Here is a 26,240-nt window from a genome sequence, read left to right on the forward strand (position 1 = left end):
AGGTAGCCCGTCTCAGCAGCTACATCTCCCTCTTCCTCTTCACCTTCGCCACGATCTCAAGTCACCAAGCCCCTTCTGGCACCATGTCGGACACAGAGAGCAGCGGAGGGACGGGTGATAGGCTTGCCAGAATCACCATAATACTCACGGGTGTCGCGTCCCTGGTGGCAACATTGATATCTTTTCTGTACGTGGGTTGTCCAAGTTAAACACGGTCGGTTCTAAGTGAGGTACAGGTCGATATGGCTCCAGACGAAGAATTACAGGAAGCCCCTGCTTCAACGATATGTAATAAGAATACTGATTATGGTACCAATCTACGCAGCTGCATCGTGGAGTTCCATTGTGTCTTTGAAGGCGGCGTTCTACCTTGACCCCCTTCGCGATATATATGAAGCATTCACCATATACACCTTTCTTCAGCTCTTGGTCAATTTCCTTGGAGGTGAACGCTCCTTGATCATTATGATGCACGGGAGGCCACCCGTGTCTCATCCTTGGCCCATCAATCTTTACTTCTCCAAGGTTGATATCTCGGATCCGTATACCTTTCTCGCCATTAAACGAGGCATCCTACAATACACGTGGCTGAAGCCAATTCTTAGTGTCCTCACGATCATTCTGAAGCTGACTGGAACCTATCATGAAGGATACATCGCCTTGAACTCGGGATACTTGTGGATTGGAATTGTCTACAATGTCAGTGTCACTTTGAGTTTGTACTCTCTGGCCATGTTCTGGGTCTGCATGCACCAGGATCTCAAACCTTTCCGGCCGATGCCGAAATTCCTCTGTATTAAACTCATCATTTTCGCCTCATACTGGCAGGGTTTCTTTCTCTCGATTCTGCAGTTTTTGGGAGCTATCCCTAACGACGTCCCCGGCTATACATCGGACAACCTGGCAGCGGCGATTCAAGATGCGCTAATATGCTTTGAAATGCCAATCTTCGCAATGTCTCACTGGTACGCTTTCTCGTGGCACGACTATGCTGATGTTACCATATCCGCAGCACGGATGCCTGTCAAGTATGCACTTAGAGATGCATTCGGTCCGAGGGATTTGATTGAGGACACAAAGGAAACATTCCGTGGCAAAAAGTACGATTACCGAACTTTCGATTCTGGTGATAATGTCATCGCCCATGAAGACTCCCACTCACGGGTCGCGAGGATGATGGATGGCATGCGTTACGAAAGAGGTGGCAAAGCTAAATATTGGATTCCGAAACCCCAAGGCCCGAGTGCGAGAACACCCCTTCTGTCTGGAAAGGGCTCCTCGCGGCCACCAGCGCCAGAAGCACGGGGCCATGCGCACGACTATCGAGCAGCAGAACCGGATATTGAGGTCGGCATGGATGCCGAAGATGAGCGACTTTATACCAATGCGAGAGCATTAGAGTATGGTGACTGGAATGTAGGTTGTCTCTCGGTAGGCTGATGTGTCATTACTGATCATGATTATCATAGTATCCTGTCATCACAGCTCACCAAGCTCGACGTGAGGACTGGCTTCGGCGCGATCCAGGTCTTCTTACTACCTCCACAAACCGCAACCTCTTTCAGCCGACGCGAGATAACAGAAACCGTCGCCGCAGTGAAGTTAAGCATACACTAAGAAAAGGAAAACACAGGAGCACGTCACCGCCTCAGGATTCATCCGAGCAGCCGCCACCACAAGGCGGAATAGAGTCTAAGTTGAAACGTGATCGCTCACAATCATCCGCCAAGTCGGACCCGAGTCAGATCGTTGATCTGATTGTCGAAGATACCCAAGCCGAAGATGCAGAGCGCGTTCGTGCGAGAAAAGAAGGCGGTGACACTTGGAACCGGGGTCCAGCTAAACGCTTCGTGCGCACCTACAGCATCGACGAGGAGCATCCTGAGGGCCAGGAAATCCGTGAAGGCTTCGACCCTAGCTCAATTCCTGCCAAACACCCCCCGCCTGAACGCGCTATCGACGAGGAGGATGAGACTCAGGACGATGAGCATACTGACAATACTGCGAGATATGGCAGTCTTATCGAAGAAGATAATGTATGGGGCCGCTCATGATTCCCCATCTCCGCTTCGACCCAATTAATAACCTCTACGACCCTGGCTATTCCCTTTTGATTGAACAGGGTTGTCCCTGGCTGTATGAGCACTCATTGTTCACTTTGGTATATTCTTGAGAAATGAAAGCGTTCAAGCGGGCATTCTGCTGGTATTTTACACCTTGTAACTATTTGCCATTCTCAATTCCAACATGTCTTGCCCACATGATTCAGCATGCTCACCCTTGTTCGTCCAGCCTCGCTCGGAGGGAACCCGGCAGTCTCGTCCAAGTCAATGACAGTTGTAGTTGGGAGATGACTTGTAGTTGACGATGTAGTAGCTAAGTCCCATCGAGAAAGTGGCGCGACGTGATGGTAAGTTTTCCCACCAGCATCACCACGAGAATAATTCCCATTAGTCCCATGAGAAATGTATTGGTTCCATGGTCGAAACGTCCTCCGCTTCCCGCCAGGACATTATTGAAAGCCGATCAAGCACGATTATGTTCGCTCCGAGGCCGCGGTTCTAACGGATTCACGTGACAAGGCTATCGCCCCCTTGAGCGTCAGGGAACGCTGAGAGCTCAAATCATCCGGAATTGTGACTGCGATCTCCTGATGATCTTGTAAGAGGATGAGAATGAGTTCCACCTTGTCGGCATACAATACTGTTGTTCGTGTGTTATCATCAGCACGATTTTAGATGTTTGGCGGAGCAAGAAAAAAGTTGGCAGTGAGAGTCCAGCGTTGCCCGGCCAACGCACCGAGGACAAAATAGTGACACTCAAGCCGGTAGCCACGTATGGGTTATGGGTTCTCGCCTAGGACCACATGTTCTCGTACCACGATTGATGAACCGAGCACAGACAAAGAATTTACCACCATTTGATCCGTCTGCTTCAAGCCTATCATTGATATGAGCATATCTACCACCCGACACTTGCATGCCGAAACCTCGTCGGGAGTCTACGGCGAGGGCCGACACACGCCCTGCATTCAACAGGCCTCCTAACTCGCGCCCGGCAGCACCAGTAAACCATCGAGACGATGACACGGACGATGAGCCACCACGCACGCCGAAAACGCGGCCGCCCAGAGAGAAGGTCAAGTCCTCACCCAGACCTTCCCCATCACCTGAGAAAAAACACCAGCGTCCGAGCGACCGACGCCGGGCATCTGGCGGCGCAACGTTGAGGAAAGAAAGGGACCGAGCAAAATACAGCTCTGGAAACTCGACGAACAGCACGAGCCAGCTCTTGAGTAGCAATGCGTTGGCCAAATTAAATGCGTATAACGAGAAGGTGGAGTTCCAGGAGAAATACGACCAGCAGAAGCGGAGAAAGAAGGAGTACAAAAACCTGAAAGGTGCCGAGGCACAGCATCAACGGCAGCGACGGAAGAAGAATCGCAATGTCAGTGGTGCTATCCTGGAAGAAGGCCGAGGGGGCCAGAGACACAAGAAAGTCTCCGGACGAGGAGGGCGTGGCGCTCACGAGAAAGAAGGGTATGAAGTTACTCATAGACATGCACAGAGACCGTCGCGGAAGAAGTTCTGGTGGTTATTGATTGTTTTTGTGGTCTTGCTTGCGATCTTCATCCCTGTGGCGGTGGTCGTGAGCAACAATAACAACAAGAAGTCGAGCAGCTCTTCAAATTCGTCGGGTGCAACGAGCACGTCAAATTCGTCCTCTGATCCGAGCAACAAATGCAACGGGAGCTCTGTTCCGGCGAGTGCGAAGGGGACCTATACAGACATCTCAACCTGGTTGGATACGACGGACTTCAACTGTACCTATACGGCTGAGACCGTTGGTGGTTTATCAGTCATGGGGCTCGACTCAGATTGGGATGACTCGACAAAAGCCAACGATAATGTCCCCGCGCTCAACGAGAAGTGGGATTACGGAAAAATGCCAATACGCGGCGTCAACCTGGGTGGATGGCTGGATCTTGAGCCCTTCATTACACCCTCAATGTTCGACTATCCTTCCTCAGCAGGCGTGGTGGACGAGTGGACTTTGTGTCAAAAGCTGGGTCCCTCGGCAGCAAAGCGGACTCTTGAGTCACATTATGCAACCTTCATTACCAAACAGAGCTTCATCGATATCAGAAATGCTGGCCTAGACCATGTGAGGATACCCTACCCTTACTGGGCTGTCACGACATACCCCGGAGATCCCTACGTACCACAGGTTGCCTGGAGATACTTGCTCCGAGCGATCGAATATGCGCGGCAGAATGGGCTACGTGTAAACCTTGATCTGCACGCAGTTCCGGGAAGTCAGAATGGTTGGGCGCACTCCGGCCACCAGGGCGATATTAACTGGATTATTGGGACTGATGGAGCCACAAATGCCCAGAGGTCGCTTGACATTCACGACCAGCTATCGAAATTCTTTGCTCAAGACCGATACAAGAATGTGCTCACAATCTATGGTTTGGTGAATGAACCAAAGATGCTCGTGATCCCGCCCGACTCCGTTCTAGACTGGAACAAGAAAGCCATCAAGATCATTCGAGACAACGGACTGACCCAGAGAATCGTGTTTGGGGACGGTTTCCTCAGCTTGGACGATTGGGACGATATGTTTCACGGCGTTGACAACAATCTTGTGATGGATACACATCAGTATCAGATTTTCAATACTGGCCAACTCAAACTCAAGCACCAAGACAAGATCAACCTGGCTTGCTCCGGCTGGACCGGGTTGATGGTGGCTGCAAATAACCCTAGCACTGGCTGGGGCCCGATATTGGACGGGGAGTGGTCACAAGCGGACACCGATTGCGCACCGTATCTCAACAACGTCGGGGTGGGATCAAGATGGACTGGTACTCTGAATACAGGAGATTCACAAACGGCGGTCCTGACGCCAACCTGTCCCGAGCCACCGTGTTCGTGTACTCAGGCCAATGCTGATCCGAGCACCTACAGCGACGCTTACAAGCAGTTCTTGCAAATGTATGCCGAAGCTCAGATGCACAGCTTCGAGCAAGCCTGGGGATGGTTCTACTGGACATGGAAGACGGAAAATGCTGTCCAATGGAGCTGGCAGCTGGGTCTCCAGGCGGGTATATTGCCTTCAAAAGCATATTCGCCCTCCTTCAAATGTGACTCGGACGTCCCTGACTTTAGCGACTTGTCCGAGAGTTATTGAGATTTATGTGAGGGTGATGTGCATCTTGGTGGAGTTCCGGATAGACAGATAATGAACAGCATTGCGGGAGTTTGGTAATCCCAGTGGTGAGACGCTGGGTGGATGATATGCGATAGGCGAATGAACATATACAGAAGCGCTGTATACCCCCTTTCCGTACCGCCCCCTGAGACATACTACGAAAGTGAATGAGGCACGCGTCGGTAAGCATGATTCGTTCTTTCTTCAATGACCGTTTGGATGGCTTCCTGAGGTGGGCCGCGTTCAAACCTACATCCAACACCCAAAAGACCATCGTTTTCCCGCTGGGGGTGTTCGTGTGTCGGCCGCCGCATCCTTGACTTCTCTCATATCGACACATACCCCTTGTCGAAGCGCCATCTCTTACTTCGGCACATACTCACCACCCAACACGTCAGCAAACAGGTCACTTCACATTTCTGCGTAGTGAAGTGCCAATGTCGCTGCACATTCGCATCCTTCATTCACTGCGACAGGTAAACAACCCGCCACGCGATATATAAACCCTCGATATCTTCATGTCTCATCAGGTCCTCACAACAAAGACCGCTCAAGAACGGGAGGGCGATAACAACAGTTTCGGCACTTGGGAAGAGATCGCGACTATCCTGAAAGGGTTCATTTCCTCACACAATGGCCAGTCCTTCTGGTCCTCCTGCCATCCAGGATGATGGTGGGGAAGAGAACCGCAAAGCCAATGACCAACTGACGCCAGTCATCAAAGTCGATGCTGATCCTACAGGCACACCTCTGGCTACTCCAGACATGAGCAGAGGCTCCAAAAATGCCGGTAGCGAAGCTAGACTGGGCCCAGTTCGACAGCCATGCCACAACTTCCGGGCAGCCAGTCATCTTCCTGAACATCATCTCCAGTCCCAAGTGCTCGGTCACCAGGACCCGCAACGTGAAGCAGCAAAACGAGATCAGGAAAACATACCTTCACGGCAATCACAACGAGGTCATCCAGCTCGGCAGAGCCAACCGCTTGAAGGTCGTTGGTTCCATCATCCAACTCCTTCCCCATGTCGTATGCATGCTGTCGAAACGGTACCAAGACAGCCTCAAGCATCTGCTCATTCTGGCCCCAAGAACATCAGGAAATCTGCGCCTCCTGTCATGGACTCTGGTCACCGCCCTGAAACTTTGAAGGTACTCCCAAATTATGTTCGTGCCACAGCCCAGCCGTTCCACCCAACCACGCGAATTTGGTATCCTACGCAGGCTCGCAATAAAGAGTCAGACCGCCTGATTGTCAGCTTCGTAGACCATGCAACAAGCAGGTACCTGGCGGACCGGCCACAGGCTCTCGAGGACACCCACATCTTCGGTAGTATCCTCCATGTACTTTCCAGGGCGCAACATTACTATCCAGGCAAAGATGTCTTGCAACAACAAGCATTCAGCTATGCGGCTGAGGTTGGCTGGAGAAGTAGGCTTCCCTTCGGTCTCAGCATGAATTTCTCGACAATTGTAGCAAGAAGAGGACCAGCATCTCTCAATGCACAGCAACCTCAGCTGGATGGAGTTGGGGTGCAATTCGGGAATCAAACTAAAGCGTCCGAGTCTGAGTCAGCTTCACCATCGGAGGCTGTCGCCGAGTACCACAAAACTCTCCGCGAGCACCACTCCGAATTCCAGCCTGGTAAAGGTCAGTCTCTCATTCCGTATCAAATACGTCAACCTACTTCAGAGTCTGGCACTCAGCGCAAAGATATCCCGCGTCTTGGTGGATACTTCGACGAACTAGAGTACAATGTCGCAGTTTCAGGCGGTCATCCAAGAGATCAACAAGCTGGGTACCCAAGCCATGTCGACACAACCGTGCCGTACGACCAGATTTCTCTTCGAGGCTATCGTCATGTTACTACCCGGATGTTTGGAACCAGTATCAACCATCATGATGAGATTCGCGCTGAGGCTCGGGGCATGCCTAGTCAACATTTCCAGGGCAATCACTTAGGGAGTCGCAAAGACCTTCACGCCCAGGAGCGCGCTTCGGTACGTCCCGAACGGCTTGATGAACCACACGTGGGTAAAGATCAGGCTGTGAGCCCTTCTCCAGTTGAGACAGAGGTGACAGAATATCCGAGTCTGTTCGCCGCCGAGACCCAGCCAATTCCCAAAGAATACAATGTCTTACGTATGCTTTCAAAAAACCAAACTCTGCCCACCATGTTTCGACGGGTCCTGAGCGCCGACATCGTCAAGAAAGTGCTCTTTCTGGCATTACACGGTATACCATCGGCGGCAATTGCGTATGAGGTCCAAAGTGAATTCCCGAAACCAGCGGCCTTGCGTGTTGATGATCGTATCGAAAAGATCGGGTTAGCAATCGATCACTACCTACCTCAGCTTTTGGCAGAGGTGGAGCGGGAAGGAGATCCGAACGACTTCATCTGCAAACTGTTGAGCTATGCAACATCAAAGGATTGGATTCCACGATCTCTTCACAACGCTATCGAGTATATCTACTCAGAGACGACAGAAGGTGCACTTACCGGGAGTGAGGTACGAAGGGAGGCGGCAAAAGCTAGGATTGCCCTGCACAAATGGCGGTCTGACCATGATGGCGAGGACCCAAATCCTTCGCATACTGGCAAGCGATACAGTACTCATGGCTCTTCTCCAGATGCAAAGAGATTAAAAAACGTGGGCGGCAATCGCAAAGTCGGTATGGCATATCGCGGGTTACAGAGAGAGAAACAGGACTATCAGCATCTTGCCGAACTCGGTTATCGCAAGGGTGATGACGACCACGAGAAGCTTGTGATGTTTGAGTGGCTGAAGAGCATCAAGGAGAAGAAGAGATTGCCGGACCTCTTGGAAGCCGCCGACCTTATTAGAGGCGAGTGAGTAGAGCCTGCACACGAGTGAGGTGGCTTAAGGTTGATGAGGGTATTGAGGGTTTTGGTGAAATTGGCCACATCTTCCGTTGCGCTATCTTGTCTTTTTTCGGCCGGACCTTGCTTGAACAGAGAAAACCGCAGAATATCTCGATGATGAAGAGCTGACGAGCAATTGCTGAGACGAAGAGATTGGTTTCCAATTAATTGGCTGACACACTGTTGATCGCTTGAGGCTCAATTCCGTGTTTTCTGCAAATTCTTTTATGCTATACGATGTAAATAGCAAAGGGCGACGAGACTCACATGAGGGCTTATCGGATAAGCGTTCTGAGAGGAGCTGTGAAAGCTGGCGATTGACAGACTGAGAAGGCAGCTGTGTTACATTCGCAGTTTAATAAGGAGTGCCAGTTGCGATTCATGCCGCTTTAACGTAGACGACTAACAGTAGAAACAACTGCCTGTTTGAGATGGAAGTGCCTTGCCAGTCGTGCTGGATCTTGAACATCTTGACTTTTATTTCCGCGTATCTTTTCGTCTATGGCCTTCTCCGGTTTTAGAGTGTAAGTCAGGTATTCTTCCAGAAGAACAACATGAGGCCATCCTTGCCTCAACGGACATCCCGCGCATCGGCCTCACAGGACAGATCAGATCAACAGCAACAGGCGGATAGCAACACCGACCTTGGGAGGACGAGTCATCACTACCCGGCTAGTGACCCTGAGGGAAACGGCCCTGGAGTCGCGGGGAGACGTGATGCTGCGGCGGCGGCAGCAGCAGCAGCAACAACACCACGACCTCTGCCAACAATGGAGCATGGTAGCGAGGACGAAGCCGAAGACGACGACAGCGGTGGCGGTGGGGACGAAGACGAAAGAGGAGATCTACCCATGAGTATGACCGCGAGCGTGATTTTGACGAATCTGCCAAAAGACGCGAGTGCGGCGTTGAAGGATGTTGAGGAGTTGGATAATCGCAAAGGTATGTGAAACCTTTTTTGGGGATCTCCTTTCTCTCCCATTCTTGGTTGGTTGTGTGCGCGTGTGTACATCACCTTTCCAGGTGGCTCTCTTGGACGTATGAAGATTGCCGGTCATTACCTACCTACCTACCTACCTACGAACTCATGTCAAGATACGGAGTACGAGGTTGTTTGCCTAGCTAACATTGTGTCGTTCGTCGTCGTTTCTTTGCGGCTCAACAGTATCAATTCGCTTCCAACCACTCGGGTCAGCGCCGATTCTGAAGCAACGGGTGTTCAAGATCAGCGCGTCGTCAAAGTTCAGTATCGTCTTGAACTTTTTGAGGAAAAAGGTCGGTGCGAAGCCTGGAGATGGACTGTTTTTGTACGTCAACAGCGTCTTCGCACCTGGCTTGGATGAGAGTGTTGGGAACTTGTTTCGGGTTCGTTTTCTTCCGTTCTATTCTCTCTGTCCGCGTCGTTCTGCACCATCTATACTTTGTTTTTCGCTATCGTCTCCGCCCCCATTTGCGTTTGCGTTTGCGGTGTTCGGATTCCATTACGTACGGGGAGAAATACGGCCTGTCGAAAGGACGGATACTCTTCTTCCTGGGAAAGGAGCCGACTGAACGAGACGTCACTCCCGAAAATTCCAGAGAAGAAGAAATCGACTGCTGACTTTTAAGATTTCAGTGTTTCAAGACAGACGACCAATTGATCGTTAGCTATTCTACAACGCCTGCTTTTGGATGACGAGTCGTAGTCGTACACGACGCAGTGTACGTCAAAGAGGGTCAAAAAAGTAAAGAAGCTCGCTCATGCGCTATGGATATCCACGAAATCTTCATTACAACTCCCACTTGAGGTCAGACACACCTTGGTCCCCTAAGCGAACAACACTGCCATTAGGAGGAATAATACCAGGAGATTTCACTCCCCTTTCAACGCCGCCTTGAATGCCTCAGTCACCTTTGCGTCGCCCTTGTACACATAAGGCGCAGCGGGGTAACTTCGATCCGTCACCTCGTCCTTATATTGTTGGATCGCAGCCACGCTGGCATCCCACAGTGAACCGTACTTCTTGACGAATTTCGGCATGAATGAGTCAGGAGGTCGGACGCCAAGCATATCTATCTGGACCAGAACTTGGCCGCTTGTCTTGTTTCCAGCACCGATACCAATGGTTGGAATGGCAAGGGCATTGGTGACCTCCTCAGCAACGTCGGGTGGAACGCATTCTAGCACCACCATGAAGGCACCGGCGTCTTGAACGGCTTTGGCGTCTCGGTATAAAGACATTGCTTTGTCCAGGGTGTTCCCTTGGACTCGGAAACCGCCTAGAGCATGTTGTCGTTGCGGAGTCAGACCGATATGTGCACACACGGAAATCCCAGCCGTTGTGATCTTCTTGATCTGAGGCGCCATCTCAGCACCGCCTTCCAACTTGACACTCTGCATTCGACCTTCTTTGACCATGCGGATGGCGCTGGCGAGGGCTTGCTCGGGGCTGATTTCGTAGGAGCCCATGGGAAGGTCGCCGACGGTGAAGGATCGGTTGACGGCTCGGCTGACGGCTCGGGCAGCCATGATCATTTCGTCGAGTGTGACCTCTGATGTGTCTGGCATACCGAGAGACACCATAGCCAGGGAGTCACCCACCAGGACCATGTCCATGCCAGCTTCTTGTGCCAGGAGGGCCGAGGGAAAGTTATGTGCGGTGAGCATAGTTATAGGAGACTTCTCGGCGTACATCTTCTGTAGAGTTTGTATGGTTACCGGTTTCTGACCTCTGGCGAGAAGTGCAGGAGAGGAGGGGGCATGGGAGCTCCAGCGAGTCTGTTGCCGTGAGCAGGCTACCTGCGAGATCACCGTTCTGGAAAGAGGTCGTGCGAGTGTCTGCGAAGACCTGCTCGCGCCGGCCATGGAGGCCATGGTTGTTCAGCCTGGTTTCAGGCCGGAGGGTTGAAAATGTAGAGAAATATCAAAGACGGACCCTTGACTCTGACTCATAGCGCAGAAAGAATTATCACGGTGGCCTGGGGGTTTTGGTTGTTTTTATTGTTGTCGTTCTGAATTCTATAACGTAGATCTGAGAAATGACCCTCGAGTCTGGAGTAAAATTGTGGCTCGCAGCCGTAAGCCTCGGCGACGACAGAAGAAGGCTAAGCCCATTCCAAGCTTAGGGCGCGTTTAGGCACACTGCATTAGGCTTCTGTGCATGGTTGCCGAGGGCTCTCCAGGCCTCGTTCTACGCCTGGACTGTTGATCCTGGGCTGTCCGAGAATGGAGCACTCGCACCATACGGGGACGACGGATCTGTCCTTGGATACCTGGTAAGCAGGGCCTGGTCTCCGGGGACCAAGGGTGAGCATCAGAGGGTTTTGTCCCTTCACTGGCTGTCCCACGCCATTGGATTTCCGAGTAAATGCCTCGCAAGTAAACAGAGGCGCTGGAGTCACGGCCAAAGCGCTGCCGTGGCCATCCAAGAGAGCAGCTGACCTACTCTGTCAGGCATCGTCGCGGATGGGGTACGAGTGAAGCACGGCTACTCACTGATCAGTCCTGTCCAGGTATAGTACCTGTTTGTGAATGGCGGCGTGATAGGACGGATTGATCGGGATAGTCAGGGACAGCAAGATACGTGGAAAGGGAATAAACCACCCCACGTCGGTTGTCCGCAATCCACGCATCACCACATATCAGTCCTCAATTAGTCCTGCTGCACCTCTCGTTCTTCGTCCGATCTCCTAAACAACCTGTTCTACCTAAAACCCAGACACGTCCTAAAGCCCTCGATCTATTAGCCTTCCCCAGACTCACCTCTCTCGCGCAACCCTACGCTCGACATCGTTCCGAACAAGGCCAACTTCAATCCGCATATCCGAGCCTCCTCCGTTGATTGCCAGCCCAAGCCACTTCCGCGGTCGCCAACTGTTTGCCACCTCAACAGGCTGTCCAATCCTCCCTGAACGGCGACATTTTTCACGCTCAGAGGTGTGACCCTGCACACAATCATAGGCTCTAAGACGAGCATTTACAGAGGACTGCCTGCCCACCCACATCGTCCAGCGCACAACCACCATGAGTAGTCCCAAGCGAAGGATAGAGACGGATGTGATGAAGCTCATGATGAGCGACTACGAGGTGACACTGGTTAACGACAACATGCAAGAGTTCTATGTCATATTCAAAGGACCGTCAGAGAGTAAGAACATGACTATTTCATAAAAATGATCGCACTGATCGATCCCACAAGACAAACAAAGACTGACTGGATGACTTGTACTTTTGTAGCACCTTTTGCAGAAGGAAAATGGAAAGTTCACGTCGAATTACCCGACCAGTATCCATATAAATCGCCCTCGATTGGCTTCGTCAACAAGATCTTCCATCCGAACATTGACGAAGGGTGGGTTGGAAACGGGAGCAGATTGCTAGCAGCGCTGGTACTGACTGAGGATACAGGTCGGGTTCGGTGTGTCTAGACGTTATCAATCAGACCTGGTCGCCTATGTTCGACATGATCAACATCTTCGAAGTCTTCCTACCTCAACTCCTTCGATATCCCAATCCTACAGACCCGTTGAACGGAGAAGCAGCAGCATTGCTGATGAGAGAACCGCGGAGCTACGATGCGAGGGTGAAGGGTAACGTCAACGGCGCCGAAGATGACGGACAAGATGCTGACATGGACTGTAGAGTATATCGCGCAGTATGCCACGAATATCCACGCCGATGCCGATGAGGACGAAAACGAGACAGATGGGGAATTGAGTGAAGTGGAGGACTTTGATAGCGACTGCGAGGACGAGCCTGCTGGAGCTATGGAGGATGTATGATGATGCATCGAGCAGCAATTGCAGTACTGGCGCTATCTTGATGTTTGGTTATATACACGGGCGCCTGGAGCATGGAATAAGGTAATTGATGGGAAGGGAATCCAAGCGCATACGGGCATCTAGGTTCTTCTCTGGGTTTTTGAGTGCCAACTCTTTTTATTGTCCTCCAACTACTCAATCCATCTCATCCATCTCATCAATGAAGTTTGTAGTTTGTATCTGGAGCATGCACTGTGCCCTGTTAGCATCTGTGATTCATGGTTGTGCTCCCTACTTGGTAAACTGGGGGTGTGTTATCTGTGTGGATTCTGGGTGCAACTGCGTCATCACACTTGACCAGCCACGCGACCCTCTTCCCTCTCCCTGTGACACACTCCTACTGTAACACCTCCGTGCCCCTCCACCATACCATCACGTCCTTGATAACCCAAACACCATCTGTCTCACAATGTCAGATTGCTCCATACGAGCGGTCGATGCTACTTATCCGTACCAACAGCTTCCATCTCCCTCTGTTGCGAGGATCACGGCTCGATAAAGATCCGACCTAATCAACCATGTCCCAGTCCTTAAATCACCTACCTCCCGAGGTGCTTCTGTGCATCTTGTCTTTCCTTGATGTCCCAGATCTATTGCAGCTCAGCCGTACTTGCCATGTCTTACGCGACATTGCTTGCGACCCCCTTTTGCACCTCGAGCGCATACATCATGCCTCCCATACACTGTCTGTTGCGCTTGCAAGAAGACCGCTCAAGTCGTCCATTAGCCCGCCCAATTCTTGGATATGGCTGAGCAAGACAAACGTTCTGTCGAGACAAATCAGCAAAAGTCTGGTTCGCATCCGGCTCAGTCACAATCTCGAACACAGACCAAGTCCGCATGATTTGGTGGAGCGTTCCATCCTGCCATCTACGTGCACCACATATTCCTCCCTCGTGTCCCCAGCTCTGATCCAGTCGCGGCAAGCTGTCGAGAGACGGCGGCTGATGGACGGCCTGGGTAGGAAACTTGAGCGGCGGCCCAGTATGAATAGCCTGATTTCCCTGAACATCATGCCTGAAGAGTGCGCCAGACGCAATGTCTCGCCTGCGATTGTGGCGACACGACGAAAGGTCATACGGGAGGGGTTAAAGGATGGTCTCCGAGCCTGGCTTGAGGGTCGAGGTCTACAAGCACAAAAGCGCAAAGCGGATGAGCTGGAGGCAGCCGAGGGAAACACGGTCAAGACTCTGGTGAGGCGGTTTGCGGCACGAAAGCTGGCCCTCGAGAGAGCAGAGAAGATCGATCCTGTAAGTCTAGAGAAGAGAAGGGCACAGGCGCGATGGGGAAGGGAGGCGGAAATCGCCAGAGAGGCCGAGGCGAAGAGGGAGATGGCGGACAGTGGGTGCACGCATCCCACCCGGGCACACGTCCTGGGCTTGAAGAAATTCTGGGAAGGTGTTATTCGAGCTGCAGCCGGATGAGTCTGCAATCTTGACTCTCAAGCGGTCCGACAGCTCGTACAAGTACTTTATGGCGACGGAAAGGCCGTGAAGCACTGCCGTCGCGGCTGTGAGACATTGGGATTAACGACCTGACATGACTTTACCATGCTGATGACTTCCTCACTTGTTTTAGCAACTTTGTATTCATTCGACCATCCAGAGTATAGTCCATAATTTGTTTAATCCTTTGTCCGTTGGTGTGCAGGTAGTCGAGGCGGCATCTGAGGCTCGCAACGCTAAATGAAGCACGAGGCTGCTGCTGTACATAGTTGGGTGACCTCAACGGCCATCGTTATCTGAGGGTATGCGGGTTTCTCAACCCAGGTTTCTCTATCCACGTGTCTCTCTATATCTGAGAGCTTCAAGGCGATCTTATCGCGAAAGAACCTGATGTTCCCGCACCTCCCCCGTCTGTCATGCGGCGGGACCATCTACGGAGACATTGATCAATCCAGCTCCAGAAGATGCGCGACAGGGGAGAGACCGATTCCTGGTCATGTGTAACTACGCGAGGCAAAACCATAGTTCCGCCCCAGTCAACCGAAACAACCTGCTGAAGGGATTCTTCGGAATTCGTCCATATTATCTCTCAGCCGCTCACAAATGGTGCCTTTGCTCCATCTTCGAAAGGGTTGGCCAGGGTGACAGTAAATGTCCACTCCGAACACACTCCACAACAAGGCAGAGCAATCCATTCTCTATTGATCGATAGGTAACGTGCGAGGTTGGGCTTGGTACTGAAGTTGACCGTCGAGTGAATACCATTGCTTCCCGCCTCAGCGTGCCCGATTTGCCCATACCTGATTAAAAAAAAAAGTTACCAACCCTGACATCCATTCGGCCCCCAAGTTCACTGAGAACTTCACTCGGTTCTGCACGCGCTCCCCCTTCCCCGTCGTATATGAAAACTCCATTCTGAGGTCGATGCGTTTGTATTGGCTTTGTGAACCTCGCCTCATTCTCCCATCGGTTCCGTTAGGCTAACAAAATGCCCTCCGACTTCAACTGCCCAACCGCGTCCTCTGCCCATTCACCACATCGTATGAGTCTTCGCCCGGGGAACAATCTTTTGGCGCCCTCGAATTGCTTCGGCGGGGGCTCGACTCGGTCGCAGACTTGTCGAAAAGTTCCGTCGTCGTAGACCGCCCTTGGTACTCTTCCGAGAAGTCGTTTACTGACGAATGCCGACTGCTCGTCCTCTTCGGGCTTCTTTCCAGGCCGGTGGTTATGGTACATCCCCAGCTGGATGGTGCCGGACACCTGGAAATTGTGTCCTGTGCCAGGCCCGAGTTCGTGTGTCTCAACAAAGATCGCCACGTGGTTCCTAGGCATTCCCGCAGATTCTACCCAATACACGTCGTAGAATGGAGCTTGGTCCGGTTTGGAGTTTGCCATCGTTTCGACGCTCGGAGGGATAACGATTTCGTTGACAAGGCGCTTCGGCTTAGGCCGAGGTGTGACACTGACCGTGACAGAAGAAACCCTGGACGAAAGACGGTTGACTTCAAATATCTAACTCAGCGGAAGGAGACGAAGCCCAGGAACCTTTGTCATGAGCCTTTGTTTATAGGCGGCCACCGTGCTGCCTGAGTGCACAGTCACTGTCGCTGCCCATGCGATTCACTAGCAGTGAGGCGGAAGTAGCTGGTAGTTCAGAAACTTGGATTCGCCAAGTTGTCACTGAATTAGTGAAGCTTTGTTGAAGTGTATCTCACACAGCGCAACCTTGGCACATTTGGAGGCATTTCGCGGATCTGATTATGCATGCAGTCATCACCACTACTCTTCATTGGGAGCCCTTGGCCGAGAATTTGACAATTGAATCTGGTATTCGCATAATGGTCATGTTGGAGGGCCTGCTTTCATAGGGAAGATCTATGCGGTCTGGTGCTTCAAGCTCTTGCTGATCCAACGTCTGCAGATGTTGGTTTCCGCCCAGTGGCAGCGCCAGCGGACTTTGGGGCCGGCGTTGTCTCAATAAAGATTCTTGGCGGCAAATCAAGGTTCGGGCATGTTATATGTGTAGAACGAGTCCAACCTTCCAACTTGTAAGTACTCATCTATCAATCTTGAGGTGCTCGCCTGAGACAAGGATACAAACATCAGTCCTTTGGTCCGACTTCATTGATATTGTGAATAGAGATAAGCATTTGACATCCATAACGTTGCGCGAGTCGGGGGTGAGCAAGGGCGGCATCACCCGATTTCCTAATTGGGGTTGGACCATTGCCGTCTCTCGCTGTTCAGAGCCCGCATTGGTTGTCCTGACAACGTTGGAGATCGCGCGCAAACTACAGTCGGTGACTTTCGTCACTCAAAAGAACGAGCCGCAGGGCTTATTCCATGCCTGCGATCCCAACCATTGCTTTGAACTCAAGCACCCTCATGTCGACGTGACCTCGTTTCACTCCTTCGACTTCATCTTATTCGATCGACATGGTGCGAGAACAAGCGCCAGCTCGAAATCCACTTGCGCCATCCATGGGTAATGCGGCGCCTCCCACGAGGCCGCAAGAGAAGGATGAACGCCCAGAAAACCGTCCGCAACCGCTCTATCCCAACTTGCAGAATCAACTAGAACAACCTCAGTTCGGCAGACCGACGGCGCTGGGAGCCTCTCCGCAACCGTTTGCACGACCGCAGCCTCCAGTAAAGCCAGCGGCAAATGTATCGGCCCCACGACAGAGTAACAATAGTCAGCCAGATAAATACTCAAATCTATTCGTTGCTTCGAAGAGACCCTCTCAACGACCAGAACTACATAAACCCCACGTTGTCGCGAACCCTCTGAACGCATTTCGAGACATTAACAATGCCTCGAAGCAGTCCAAGCCACGATTATCAGACGACGATCTTGTCGAAATTCCCAAACCTGCAAGCCTCTCACAATCCCAGGCCAAGACCACGTCCTTGCATCAGGACAGACGGTCGATAGACGATGTGTTCGAAATCCCCAAACCTTCCAACTGGCCGTCATGGCAACCGAAACCCGTTGGTCATCCTAGTTTCTCTTCTCAAAAGTCCACGAATCCGTATTTCAGACCCCAAAACATCATTGATATGACTATCGATAAGATAGGTTCTGCAACAAATCGAAGCCATTGGGAAGAGGAACGGTTCTCATCATCAGACCCTTACACATATATCGATTCGGCCAAGGCAAACGAGAACATCAAAGCGCTACTCGAGGGGGCATTTGAAGATGAGGAAGACAAGCCACGAACCAGAAGACGGAAGAAGCAACTGGAAACAAAACTCGAAGATCTTTCCGATAAATTAAAAGTCCTCACTGTCAAGGGTGAGGAAGGCAAAGAAGAACAAGAAGATAATGGAGAGGGAGAGGAAGATGACGAAGAAGACGATGGCACTATTGCCGGCCTAAAGGTTAAACTCCTTCCACACCAGATCGATGGCGTAAATTGGATGTGCGACAAGGAGACTGGCACCAAAAAGACCAGAGGCGTGCTGCCGAAAGGTGGAATCCTAGCAGATGACATGGGTCTGGGCAAGACAATCCAGTCCATCGCTCTCATCCTGTCAAACCCCAAGCCTACCGCCGAAGAACTCCAGAAGTCTAAACGAAAACTTCCCGAAAACATAGGCAAAGGAACCCTAGTCGTGGCACCTCTCGCATTGATAAAACAATGGGAAGCTGAAATCAAAGACCGCGTCGAGGATGATCATGCGTTGAGCGTTGTTGTCCATCACGGTGCACATCGGACAAAGAACTTCAAGGATCTCAAGAAGCACGATGTCGTGATTACCACCTACCACACTCTTTCTTCCGAGCACGCTGGGTCTGGTGGAAATATCAAGGTGGGATGCTTTGGAGTCCACTGGTATCGTATCATTCTCGACGAAGCGCACAGCATCAAAAATCGCAATGCCAAAGCCACCAAAGCTGCATGTGCTCTTGATGCCGAGTACAGATGGTGTCTGACGGGCACTCCAATGCAGAACAACCTCGACGAACTGCAGAGTTTGATCCATTTTCTGCGCATCAAACCGTATGATGACCTCAACCAGTGGCGCGAGAGCATTACGAAACCTATGGCTAACGGGCGAGGTGGGCTAGCAATTACCCGACTACAGGTTTATCTCAAGGCGTTCATGAAGAGGCGGACCAAAGATGTTCTGAAACAGGGATCCCAGCCTGGAAAGGATGGAGAAAAGAAAAAAGGCCCTGGATTCAACATTGTGGCGCGAACGGTTGAGAAAGTCGAGGCCGAATTTAGCGAACAGGAACGCGAGTTTTACGCTCGCTTGGAAAACAGAACGGATCGAAGCCTTGCAATGATGATGGCTGGTAATAAGATGAGTTATGCTTCGGCGCTGGTGCTGCTCATGAGATTGCGACAGGCCTGCAATCATCCGAAATTGACAGGGAGCGACCTGAGTAACGAGACTGATCCGGTAGGAAGTCAGACACCCAGCCGACGTAAGGCGAGCGTCGACGACGAAATGGACAGCATCGCGAACATGCTTGGCGGCCTCAGTGTAGAGAGCAGACGATGCGATGTGTGTCAGGTGGAATTATCCAGACAAGAAGCCAAAGACGGTGCGATTCGTTGTCAAGAGTGCGAGGCGGATCTTGAAGAGCAAAATATGCAGGTGACCAAAACCAAGAAGAGCAAAAAGGAAAAGATTGCCAAGAAGGAGAAACAGACTATTCGAAAACAACGCAAAGAAGCTAGACGGGTCATTGTTGACAGTGATGACGAAGAAGAAGATGATAACGGTAGTGATGATGAACTTGACGAAGACGACGATGATGAGTGTGTATCTTCTTCTGACGACGACGACTACGACTCGAGTGAAAATGAGTCTCCCAACATCATGCAATCGGCGAAGATCCGACACTTGCTCGGGATCCTCAAGGCCGACTCCCACAAGCATAAATACATTGTCTTTTCGTTCTTCACGTCGATGCTTGATCTAATCGAACCATTCCTCCGGCACCAGCGAATCAGATACGTCCGGTACGATGGAAAGATGCGCAACGACGCACGTGAGGCAAGTCTCCATAGCCTACGCACCGATCCCTCGACTCGCGTGTTGCTCTGTTCCCTGCGCGCGGGTAGCTTGGGTCTCAACCTCACGGCGGCCAGCCGGGTCGTGATCCTCGAACCGTTTTGGAACCCGTTTGTCGAGGAACAGGCCATCGATCGCGTTCACCGTCTCAATCAGACTGTCGACGTCAAGGTTTACAAACTCACTATCAAGAACACAGTCGAGGAGAGGATCCTCGAGTTGCAAGACAAGAAGCGGGAATTGGCCAATGCGACGATAGAGGGTAAGACGGGAGCCATGAAGCTTACCTTGCAGGACATGTTGAAGTTGTTTGGAAGAGAGGCCGAAAGCTCTCAACCTGTGGATGTCTCCAAAGTTGGTATGGGTATCGCTGGTAGAGGAAGGGGGTTATTGGAACCTAGTCAGTTTCAATCCCAATCTCAATCCCAGACGACCTCGAGAACGAGTACGACCACGAGAGATGCGTATGGTGGCGCCGGCGGGCCCGGAAGAGAACGCGCCAGAGAACGAGTAAGTGATGGTGCGAAGAAGAAGGACCATGAAATTTACGGACGACGATGGTGATGGAAAATGACCTACTTCCGGGCATGCCAGAGAGACAGAGAGGGAGAGAGAGTGTGTGTGTGTGAGAGTGAGACAATTTGACGACTGGGGTTGCGTGTGTCTTGAATAATGAGTGGCTTTCTCCTTTCCAACCTTTACGAGCACCCAGGTACATAGATACCTTGCGTTGCGTACTCTACAGGTTACCTGCCTACCTAGATTCACTTGAAATGCCTTTTTCCTTTCTGATTTTGACAAGCTGAATACCTCTGCAAGTCACCTGTTCAGTGACGGGAGCGTCCAGTAGTTACGACCACCTTACTCGTGCCTCAAGCTGCCGCTACCGAGTCCCCCGTACAATACAGGAAAACCTTTGTGGGGACAAAGTTTTCTGGGGTGTCCAATACGACGGCGGCCACGGTCGTACTAAATAGACAGATACATTCTGAGTTGACAACCCCCCCCCAGAATAGAATAGAGGGACTGCGGATTGATTGATGGATGAGAGACTCTACCTTCTTCTAACTTGCCTATTTGAGAAGTTACTTAGGTACGAAGTTACCAGTACTTGTTGATTCTCGGCGTCGAGAGAGAGAAGGAGGTGGTGCGTTTTCTTAAGCATCCCCTGAGATCTAGGTAGGCTATTGTACTAACCAGTAGTATATACTAGTTAACTAACTAGTCTACGTCAGTGAGTCCCGTCCGGTCCGGTCCAGTCCAACGCAGATCATTCGATGGCTCTACTTAGATTACCCTTATCCTTTCGAGTTGCGAAGTTCCCACGGTCATGTATCATGAAGGTGAAGAAGAATCAAGACTTCCTTTTTGTTTCGTCCGTCGGTGGCGTCGGTCGATTATCAACATCCTTGCAGATCTAGATCTACCCACTTATCGAGAAGATAATCAAGCCCCTTGTCGGTGAGATCTGATGTGTTTTGAGACGCCGAGACGGCGGACAGGTCTGAAAAACAGGCTCGACAGTTCTCGGGCAGCTGGATCCCTCTCCGGTCGGCCAACTGCTTGACGGCGAGGAGCAAGCCTTTGCCGACGGGGAACCGTCGACTGGCGGCGCGGATGGTGAGGCAGAGGTTGAAAAACGCCCGGGGGGCCTCGGGAGTCTCGTGCAAGCTTTCGAGCAGCGGAAACACGGCAATGGCGACGGGGTGCATGATGATGACGGGGAAGTGGTCGGCCCCCCACTGGACGCGGATTTGTTCCAGGAGCTCGGCGATGCGGATCGAACACGTCAGCGATATTTCCTTCCACTTTGGCTGTTCGCCCGGGGACCGCGTGCGGATGAGCAACGGACGACTGTGATTCCCCGATTCGACCGCAGCGATTTGCTTCGCCATCATCACCATAACCCAATTGTGGAGTGCACTGGAAAAATTGGAGAAACAAAATGTCAGTATGTAAAGAAGTGTGTGGTTTTGGTATGGTTTGTTTTTGGCTGGGAAAGAGAGGGCGCGAAAACAACGAGAAGTGGTCGAGTGTCGAGTGGTGTACTTACTGCAGAGCAATCACATGAGGTGAACACCTCTCGTCCAGTAGCAAACAATCGGGTAAAGTCTTGCTCCAATTTTGGATCCGAGTATACAGCTCACCCAACTGGCGCATGGCACTGTCGACATCTTCCTTCGTCTCGATGGTAACCAAGCTCTCTCCACGTGCCGTAAGTTCCGTGAGAGAGACGAAGCTGCGGTAATGACAGGCCGGATGGAAGCTTACCGGGGGATGGTGTTGAGGATATGGTGTCCAGTCAATGTTGTCGCACTTATCATGGTTCGACTCGGGCTTGGGCCGAGACGGCGGCCTGATGTATTGTGACTTTTCAAAGTTCAACAGTGTGCACGAGTTGAGAGCGTAAAGTGTCCACTGGAGTCTGTCTAGGCATTTCGTGACATTGTCGAAGTACCATTTGGGTAGATCCATACTGCGATGTATCTTCTGCAGCCACCTATCCAGATCTTTGGACAGGAATATCTGCTGATACAGAACGGTATTGCCGAGCGAATCTTGACCACTCGTGTTCAAACTGGAACAGTTCTTGTTAGTCTAGCGACCATAAACAAGAAAAGGGCCCAAGGTTAACATACTAGGTCCATTGCACGCCCAATGTCGCCACCACAGCCATGGAGACTCGACCCTTTTCTGCCTCGAGGCCTCGTCTCGCTTCTTCGTAGAACTGCTCGCGTATCCATTTGTTTGGCTCGGAGCCGTCTGCCGACAGGGTGTCCAACAACTGGGTTGGTCGTTAGGCGCAACTCAGAACAACGATACATGGGGGGAAAGCTCACGCATGCATCGGCGAGGATCATGTTCACCAGACTGGGAGTACATATCAGTCCCCTCTCGTCTCCAGACCTCATAGCCTCGAGGAAGAGCTTCTCGTCGACCCAGTGCCACCAGGGATGCGCCCAAGTGAACCACAGAGAGATGAGGTGCGACACGAAGTCGTCATCGTCGGTTACAGTGGTCCATGGCTTCGCCGGGACTGAGATCGGGGGGTTCACGACGTCCTGGATACGCCCACGCATCGTACGTCGGATAGCTTTGTGTCGATCGGCGACGCCTTGTTCTGTTTGCATTGAATTCGCGTCCACCCGTAGGTGGTGATCGAGGTAAGTGCGAATGTCATGCCTTGAGCCGCCATTTCGGATGATTGTCAATAGAGGCTCAATCTGTGTCGTTTTGGTCGTCTTGATGGTGCCCAAGAGGTCATCGAAAAGTTGACGGTCATTTTCAAGGGCACCGAGCTTGCGCTTCATGGCCAACCTACGGCGGCCATCGTCGTTCTCGTCCTTGACACACTCGGTGTTGTGGGATATGCACGAGACACACGGTAAGCCATCGTCACACTGAGAACTGATTAGTTTCTTTGTTGGACACCAAAAAAGAAAGCGAGACACCCACTCTTGTGCGTCTCCTTTTGCAACCAAAGCAGGCCACGCTGGTCTTCCTCCTACCCTGAAGATCCGTAGACATGGAGAAGAAATTACTCAAAGCGGCTGGCATCAGATCTCGCAAAAAGAAAGCATCGACATAATAGTTCAGCCAGTGGCGAGTCAGAAGGGATTCCCTCGGCCCGGAATGACCGTAGGGAGATTCCACCCGTGGTTACAGACCACTGGTAAGATCTCGATCCAAGGCTCTGAGTTAGTAGCCCGATCGCGAACGTCGCAAGTAATAGTGCAGTAGTTTAGTGGGAACAATGGGCTGATGAACGATGGAAACGATGGGTTGGTGCGAGAACGCTGGTGGCTTTGAGAACCGCAGCAGTATTAGAAATGGTTCTAGACCAGCGCCAGTTCGATCGTTCGCTGGAGGCGAGGGAGAAGGACAAGGCGTAAGCCATGGTGGAAAAGCACTCCCCGTCGGCTCAGATACCCGTAATTCGAGGCAGATGAGCTCATGGCGCTACAGCAACGAGAGGCTGCCCACGGTGGAAAGTAGATGTCGCACGGAAGCATACTTCCCTGTGGCACTCAAGTCCATGTCGAGATGTCCGATCCGAAGCGGAGATTATTTGTCGAGAAGAATGAGAAGGACCAGGGGGGTGAGGCCAAGGGGGGAGGCCAACCATGTACCTTGGTCTCTGAGGTACTTACCGTCTCGGGCAGCTTGATAGGAACAAGGCATGCGGACTGACTAGTGAGTACAAGTAGCCAAGGATGGGGTGGAAATGTCTAGTAGTCGTCAACCTGTCAAAGCTTGTACGAGCGTACACGGATCACTCTCTCTTTAGAGCAGTGCGTTTTCAAGGCGACTCTTCCTCCTTCGATCCTCGTCCCCGGTAGATCAGTGTGAAGAGGAGGGCCCGTCTGACTGACTGTTGTGGTGGAATTGGCGCATATCAGTCGGTGGGATAACATGGTAATGTCTGCCAAGGCCGGATACTCGGATGCTGGGAAGTCTACCAGTGCTTCAGACAGTTCTTGTTCGCACGGCGATACATGGATGTTTGTTGGGTCTTCCAGAGTGATCGATCAATGATCAGCGGTCAGTGATGAAAGAGTGTGTCAAGGCTCGAATCAATTGTTGGTGCTCGCGCCACATTCCGGGGAAGGCAGGAAGAAATGTCCAACAAATTAATTGCAATTAGCCCCCTCGTCCGATGCTTTTGATCGCCAGGAAGACCCAGTTGCGGCGAAGGTTAATCGAAGCGGCCACCTGGCAATCATGCTCCTTGTCGCATGTTCTCTCACGCCACCTCGATCGATCAGTCCTCCCACATCTGAGATCTGCGTCAATGCCAATAGTGCGCATGTTCCGAGCCAATGGGACGACGATCCTTGCATGGGCCTCTAGTACATCATCAGAGGGTGGTGCCATACGTCAGCCTCGAGGCCATCGGACGATGCTTCCAGGCCATGGATTACCATGCGACGAACACATTTGCGCGCCGTTCAAAAGGAGATGCACCTGGTGCTTGGACATTTGCAGTCTTCATATTACCGCCTGTACCACTACCGCCTGGTTGGCAGTTGAAAAGAGGGATACAAAGAATAGACACAGGCTAGACGACTTGTGACTCGAAAAAACCCTCCACACATCACTATGGCCGCAGCAGCACGAGTAATACCACCAAAGCTCTCGCGTCTACCTTCTTACAACCTCGACAAATCAGCTCGCAAGGAACTCACTTACGACGACTGGAAAGCTGCGCAAGATTTGCGGGCGATGGTGTCTCCCACCAAATTTACCCTCTGGCGGGATCATCACAGACACCGCATGTCCCAGCATGAGCAGTACAAAGAAAACTCAAAAGCACTGGTTCCGACATTGCAAGAAATGCTCGAAACAAGGCTGTCTTCGGCATGCGACTGTCATGCTTGCAGTACCCGTCCGAAATGAGGACCCAGCACCTGGAAATAGGATCAAGAATTGCCTTGAGCCGCAACAAATACCGTGAATCGATTAGCAAACATCTCAAGCAGCAAGAAGCGTCGACATATGGAACGCTGAAACCTCGACCTGCTCCGACAGGTTCCTGGCTTCGAAGGACGGAAATACATCCTCCCTACAACGACCGAGTCAGAGGATGTCACCGGAGGCTGACCAGACGGAAATCTCTCCGCGGCCTCTGTACGGAGTGCTCATACAGGGCCCAATGTCTCTGCATCCAAAGTCATTGGCTGGCTGTAGAAGCCTCACTTTACAGCAGAGGGTGCTAATTTCGTAAACCTCATTGCTGAATAGAGTGCCGCAAAAGGCGCAGACTCTGGACCACGCCGTCGGGTTGGCTACAGGCGAGGCGGTCTCGTTCGATCGAAAGTTCGAACATTCATTTCGCATATACTTCTTCGGCGTCGCAAAGGATTTTTGGGCGGATATGTAATAGCTAGGCGCTTGCGAGAGTAATGGGCAGGCTGAACAAAATAAGAGTTACAGGATACCTTGTCTGAGACAACATATTCGGCGATGTATTTCCGCTTCAACCTCAATAAATGCACAGTCGGGCAAAGTAAAAGTCGTCTGTAATACTTCCGCTCTTGATTCGGTATGTTATGGTATGAGGAGTCCATTTAATTGTCATCTGTCAACACCACTCCATCTCTTTGTGTTCCATTTTCCCGTCATCTCCTAGCATCAAGGTCGCCTACGCAATAACAAGACGAGTTGAGTTCGACAAGGACTGGTAGGCTTCAGGCTGAATACGAGTACGGAGGATCCATGGCCCGAAATGTCGGGGTCAGCCTGCATCAGCCACCCAGCGACAAAGGCACACCGATGATCTGGATTGAGTCTTTCATTTTCGTAGTGGTCTGATGTTCTCTGTGAAACCTTGTCGTCGAGCAAACTCGCCGACGTTTTTGTAGACATGGGATCTTACAGCGGCCCTTGCGGAAAAGTCCCACCGAAAACGATCAAAAGTCTATTCTCCAGCCTGGCCTTGGGAAGGAGAGGGGGCACATCGTCTCGATGAAGCTGCGTTGTGAGATAGAGATGGGTCGTGTGCAGCCAATACAAAATTCCTGGCCATGGTGCGAGGATTCGTAAAGTGAAAAGCAGTCGAGCACAGACGAGGAGCTTCCCCCGCTTACTCGTACCGTGGCTTTTGTCCATCCATTCATCCCTGCGTGTTGTACGAGATGTCCGCTACGGAGAGTAGCATTGGACAGAACAGGGAAGCAAAGGTCTGGGGTTGCGCCTCACATTCTGCTAGTACGCACAAAAACCTAGACTTTGTTGTTCTTTTCCATTGGGTTGAGGGAGGATTGTTCGTATAGTGCTGTGAAGCCAAACTTTTTTCGCCTCTTTGTCTTTTTTTTGGTTGCCACCTGAGTGGGCGCGCCCGGATACTGCACCAGCGTCCCCCCCCCCC

At 51.6% G+C, this 26,240-nt stretch overlaps 11 protein-coding genes across 11 annotated transcripts; 8 read left to right on the plus strand and 3 right to left on the minus strand.

The window, feature by feature from the left end:
• Positions 1-83: 83 nt before the first annotated feature.
• PV08_06270 (uncharacterized protein) lies at positions 84-2,054 on the plus strand (the record flags this gene model as incomplete). Its single annotated transcript, XM_016380608.1, has 3 exons — positions 84-187; positions 237-1,416; positions 1,470-2,054. 3 exons carry the CDS (start codon positions 84-86, stop codon positions 2,052-2,054), a joined length of 1,869 nt encoding a protein of 622 aa, XP_016236435.1.
• A 925-nt stretch (positions 2,055-2,979) lies between these two features.
• Positions 2,980-5,193, plus strand: PV08_06271 (uncharacterized protein; the record flags this gene model as incomplete). The annotated part of the gene is made up of 1 exon (XM_016380609.1): positions 2,980-5,193. One exon carries the CDS (start codon positions 2,980-2,982, stop codon positions 5,191-5,193), a length of 2,214 nt encoding a protein of 737 aa, XP_016236436.1.
• A 654-nt stretch (positions 5,194-5,847) lies between these two features.
• Positions 5,848-8,067, plus strand: PV08_06272 (uncharacterized protein; the record flags this gene model as incomplete). The annotated part of the gene is made up of 1 exon (XM_016380610.1): positions 5,848-8,067. One exon carries the CDS (start codon positions 5,848-5,850, stop codon positions 8,065-8,067), a length of 2,220 nt encoding a protein of 739 aa, XP_016236437.1.
• A 583-nt stretch (positions 8,068-8,650) lies between these two features.
• PV08_06273 (ubiquitin-like protein ATG12) lies at positions 8,651-9,439 on the plus strand (the record flags this gene model as incomplete). Its single annotated transcript, XM_016380611.1, has 2 exons — positions 8,651-9,038; positions 9,219-9,439. The coding sequence occupies 2 exons, from the start codon at positions 8,651-8,653 to the stop codon at positions 9,437-9,439; spliced, it is 609 nt and encodes a 202-aa protein (XP_016236438.1).
• A 509-nt stretch (positions 9,440-9,948) lies between these two features.
• On the minus strand, positions 9,949-10,950 carry PV08_06274 (3-methyl-2-oxobutanoate hydroxymethyltransferase; the record flags this gene model as incomplete). The annotated part of the gene is made up of 1 exon (XM_016380612.1): positions 9,949-10,950. One exon carries the CDS (start codon positions 10,948-10,950, stop codon positions 9,949-9,951), a length of 1,002 nt encoding a protein of 333 aa, XP_016236439.1.
• A 1,149-nt stretch (positions 10,951-12,099) lies between these two features.
• PV08_06275 (ubiquitin-conjugating enzyme E2 8) lies at positions 12,100-12,857 on the plus strand (the record flags this gene model as incomplete). The annotated part of the gene is made up of 4 exons (XM_016380613.1): positions 12,100-12,223; positions 12,313-12,427; positions 12,484-12,665; positions 12,718-12,857. The coding sequence occupies 4 exons, from the start codon at positions 12,100-12,102 to the stop codon at positions 12,855-12,857; spliced, it is 561 nt and encodes a 186-aa protein (XP_016236440.1).
• A 557-nt stretch (positions 12,858-13,414) lies between these two features.
• On the plus strand, positions 13,415-14,320 carry PV08_06276 (uncharacterized protein; the record flags this gene model as incomplete). The annotated part of the gene is made up of 1 exon (XM_016380614.1): positions 13,415-14,320. One exon carries the CDS (start codon positions 13,415-13,417, stop codon positions 14,318-14,320), a length of 906 nt encoding a protein of 301 aa, XP_016236441.1.
• Positions 14,321-15,316: 996 nt separating this feature from the next.
• On the minus strand, positions 15,317-15,736 carry PV08_06277 (uncharacterized protein; the record flags this gene model as incomplete). The annotated part of the gene is made up of 1 exon (XM_016380615.1): positions 15,317-15,736. One exon carries the CDS (start codon positions 15,734-15,736, stop codon positions 15,317-15,319), a length of 420 nt encoding a protein of 139 aa, XP_016236442.1.
• Positions 15,737-16,777: 1,041 nt separating this feature from the next.
• On the plus strand, positions 16,778-19,936 carry PV08_06278 (uncharacterized protein; the record flags this gene model as incomplete). The annotated part of the gene is made up of 1 exon (XM_016380616.1): positions 16,778-19,936. One exon carries the CDS (start codon positions 16,778-16,780, stop codon positions 19,934-19,936), a length of 3,159 nt encoding a protein of 1,052 aa, XP_016236443.1.
• An 836-nt stretch (positions 19,937-20,772) lies between these two features.
• Positions 20,773-22,683, minus strand: PV08_06279 (uncharacterized protein; the record flags this gene model as incomplete). The annotated part of the gene is made up of 4 exons (XM_016380617.1): positions 20,773-21,295; positions 21,426-21,950; positions 22,012-22,157; positions 22,213-22,683. 4 exons carry the CDS (start codon positions 22,681-22,683, stop codon positions 20,773-20,775), a joined length of 1,665 nt encoding a protein of 554 aa, XP_016236444.1.
• Positions 22,684-24,472: 1,789 nt separating this feature from the next.
• Positions 24,473-24,769, plus strand: PV08_06280 (uncharacterized protein; the record flags this gene model as incomplete). The annotated part of the gene is made up of 1 exon (XM_016380618.1): positions 24,473-24,769. The coding sequence occupies one exon, from the start codon at positions 24,473-24,475 to the stop codon at positions 24,767-24,769; it is 297 nt and encodes a 98-aa protein (XP_016236445.1).
• Between the last annotated feature and the right edge of the window lie 1,471 nt (positions 24,770-26,240).

Source organism: Exophiala spinifera (genome assembly GCF_000836115.1).
Source record: "Exophiala spinifera strain CBS 89968 unplaced genomic scaffold supercont1.4, whole genome shotgun sequence".
NCBI lineage: Eukaryota > Fungi > Ascomycota > Eurotiomycetes > Chaetothyriales > Herpotrichiellaceae > Exophiala > Exophiala spinifera.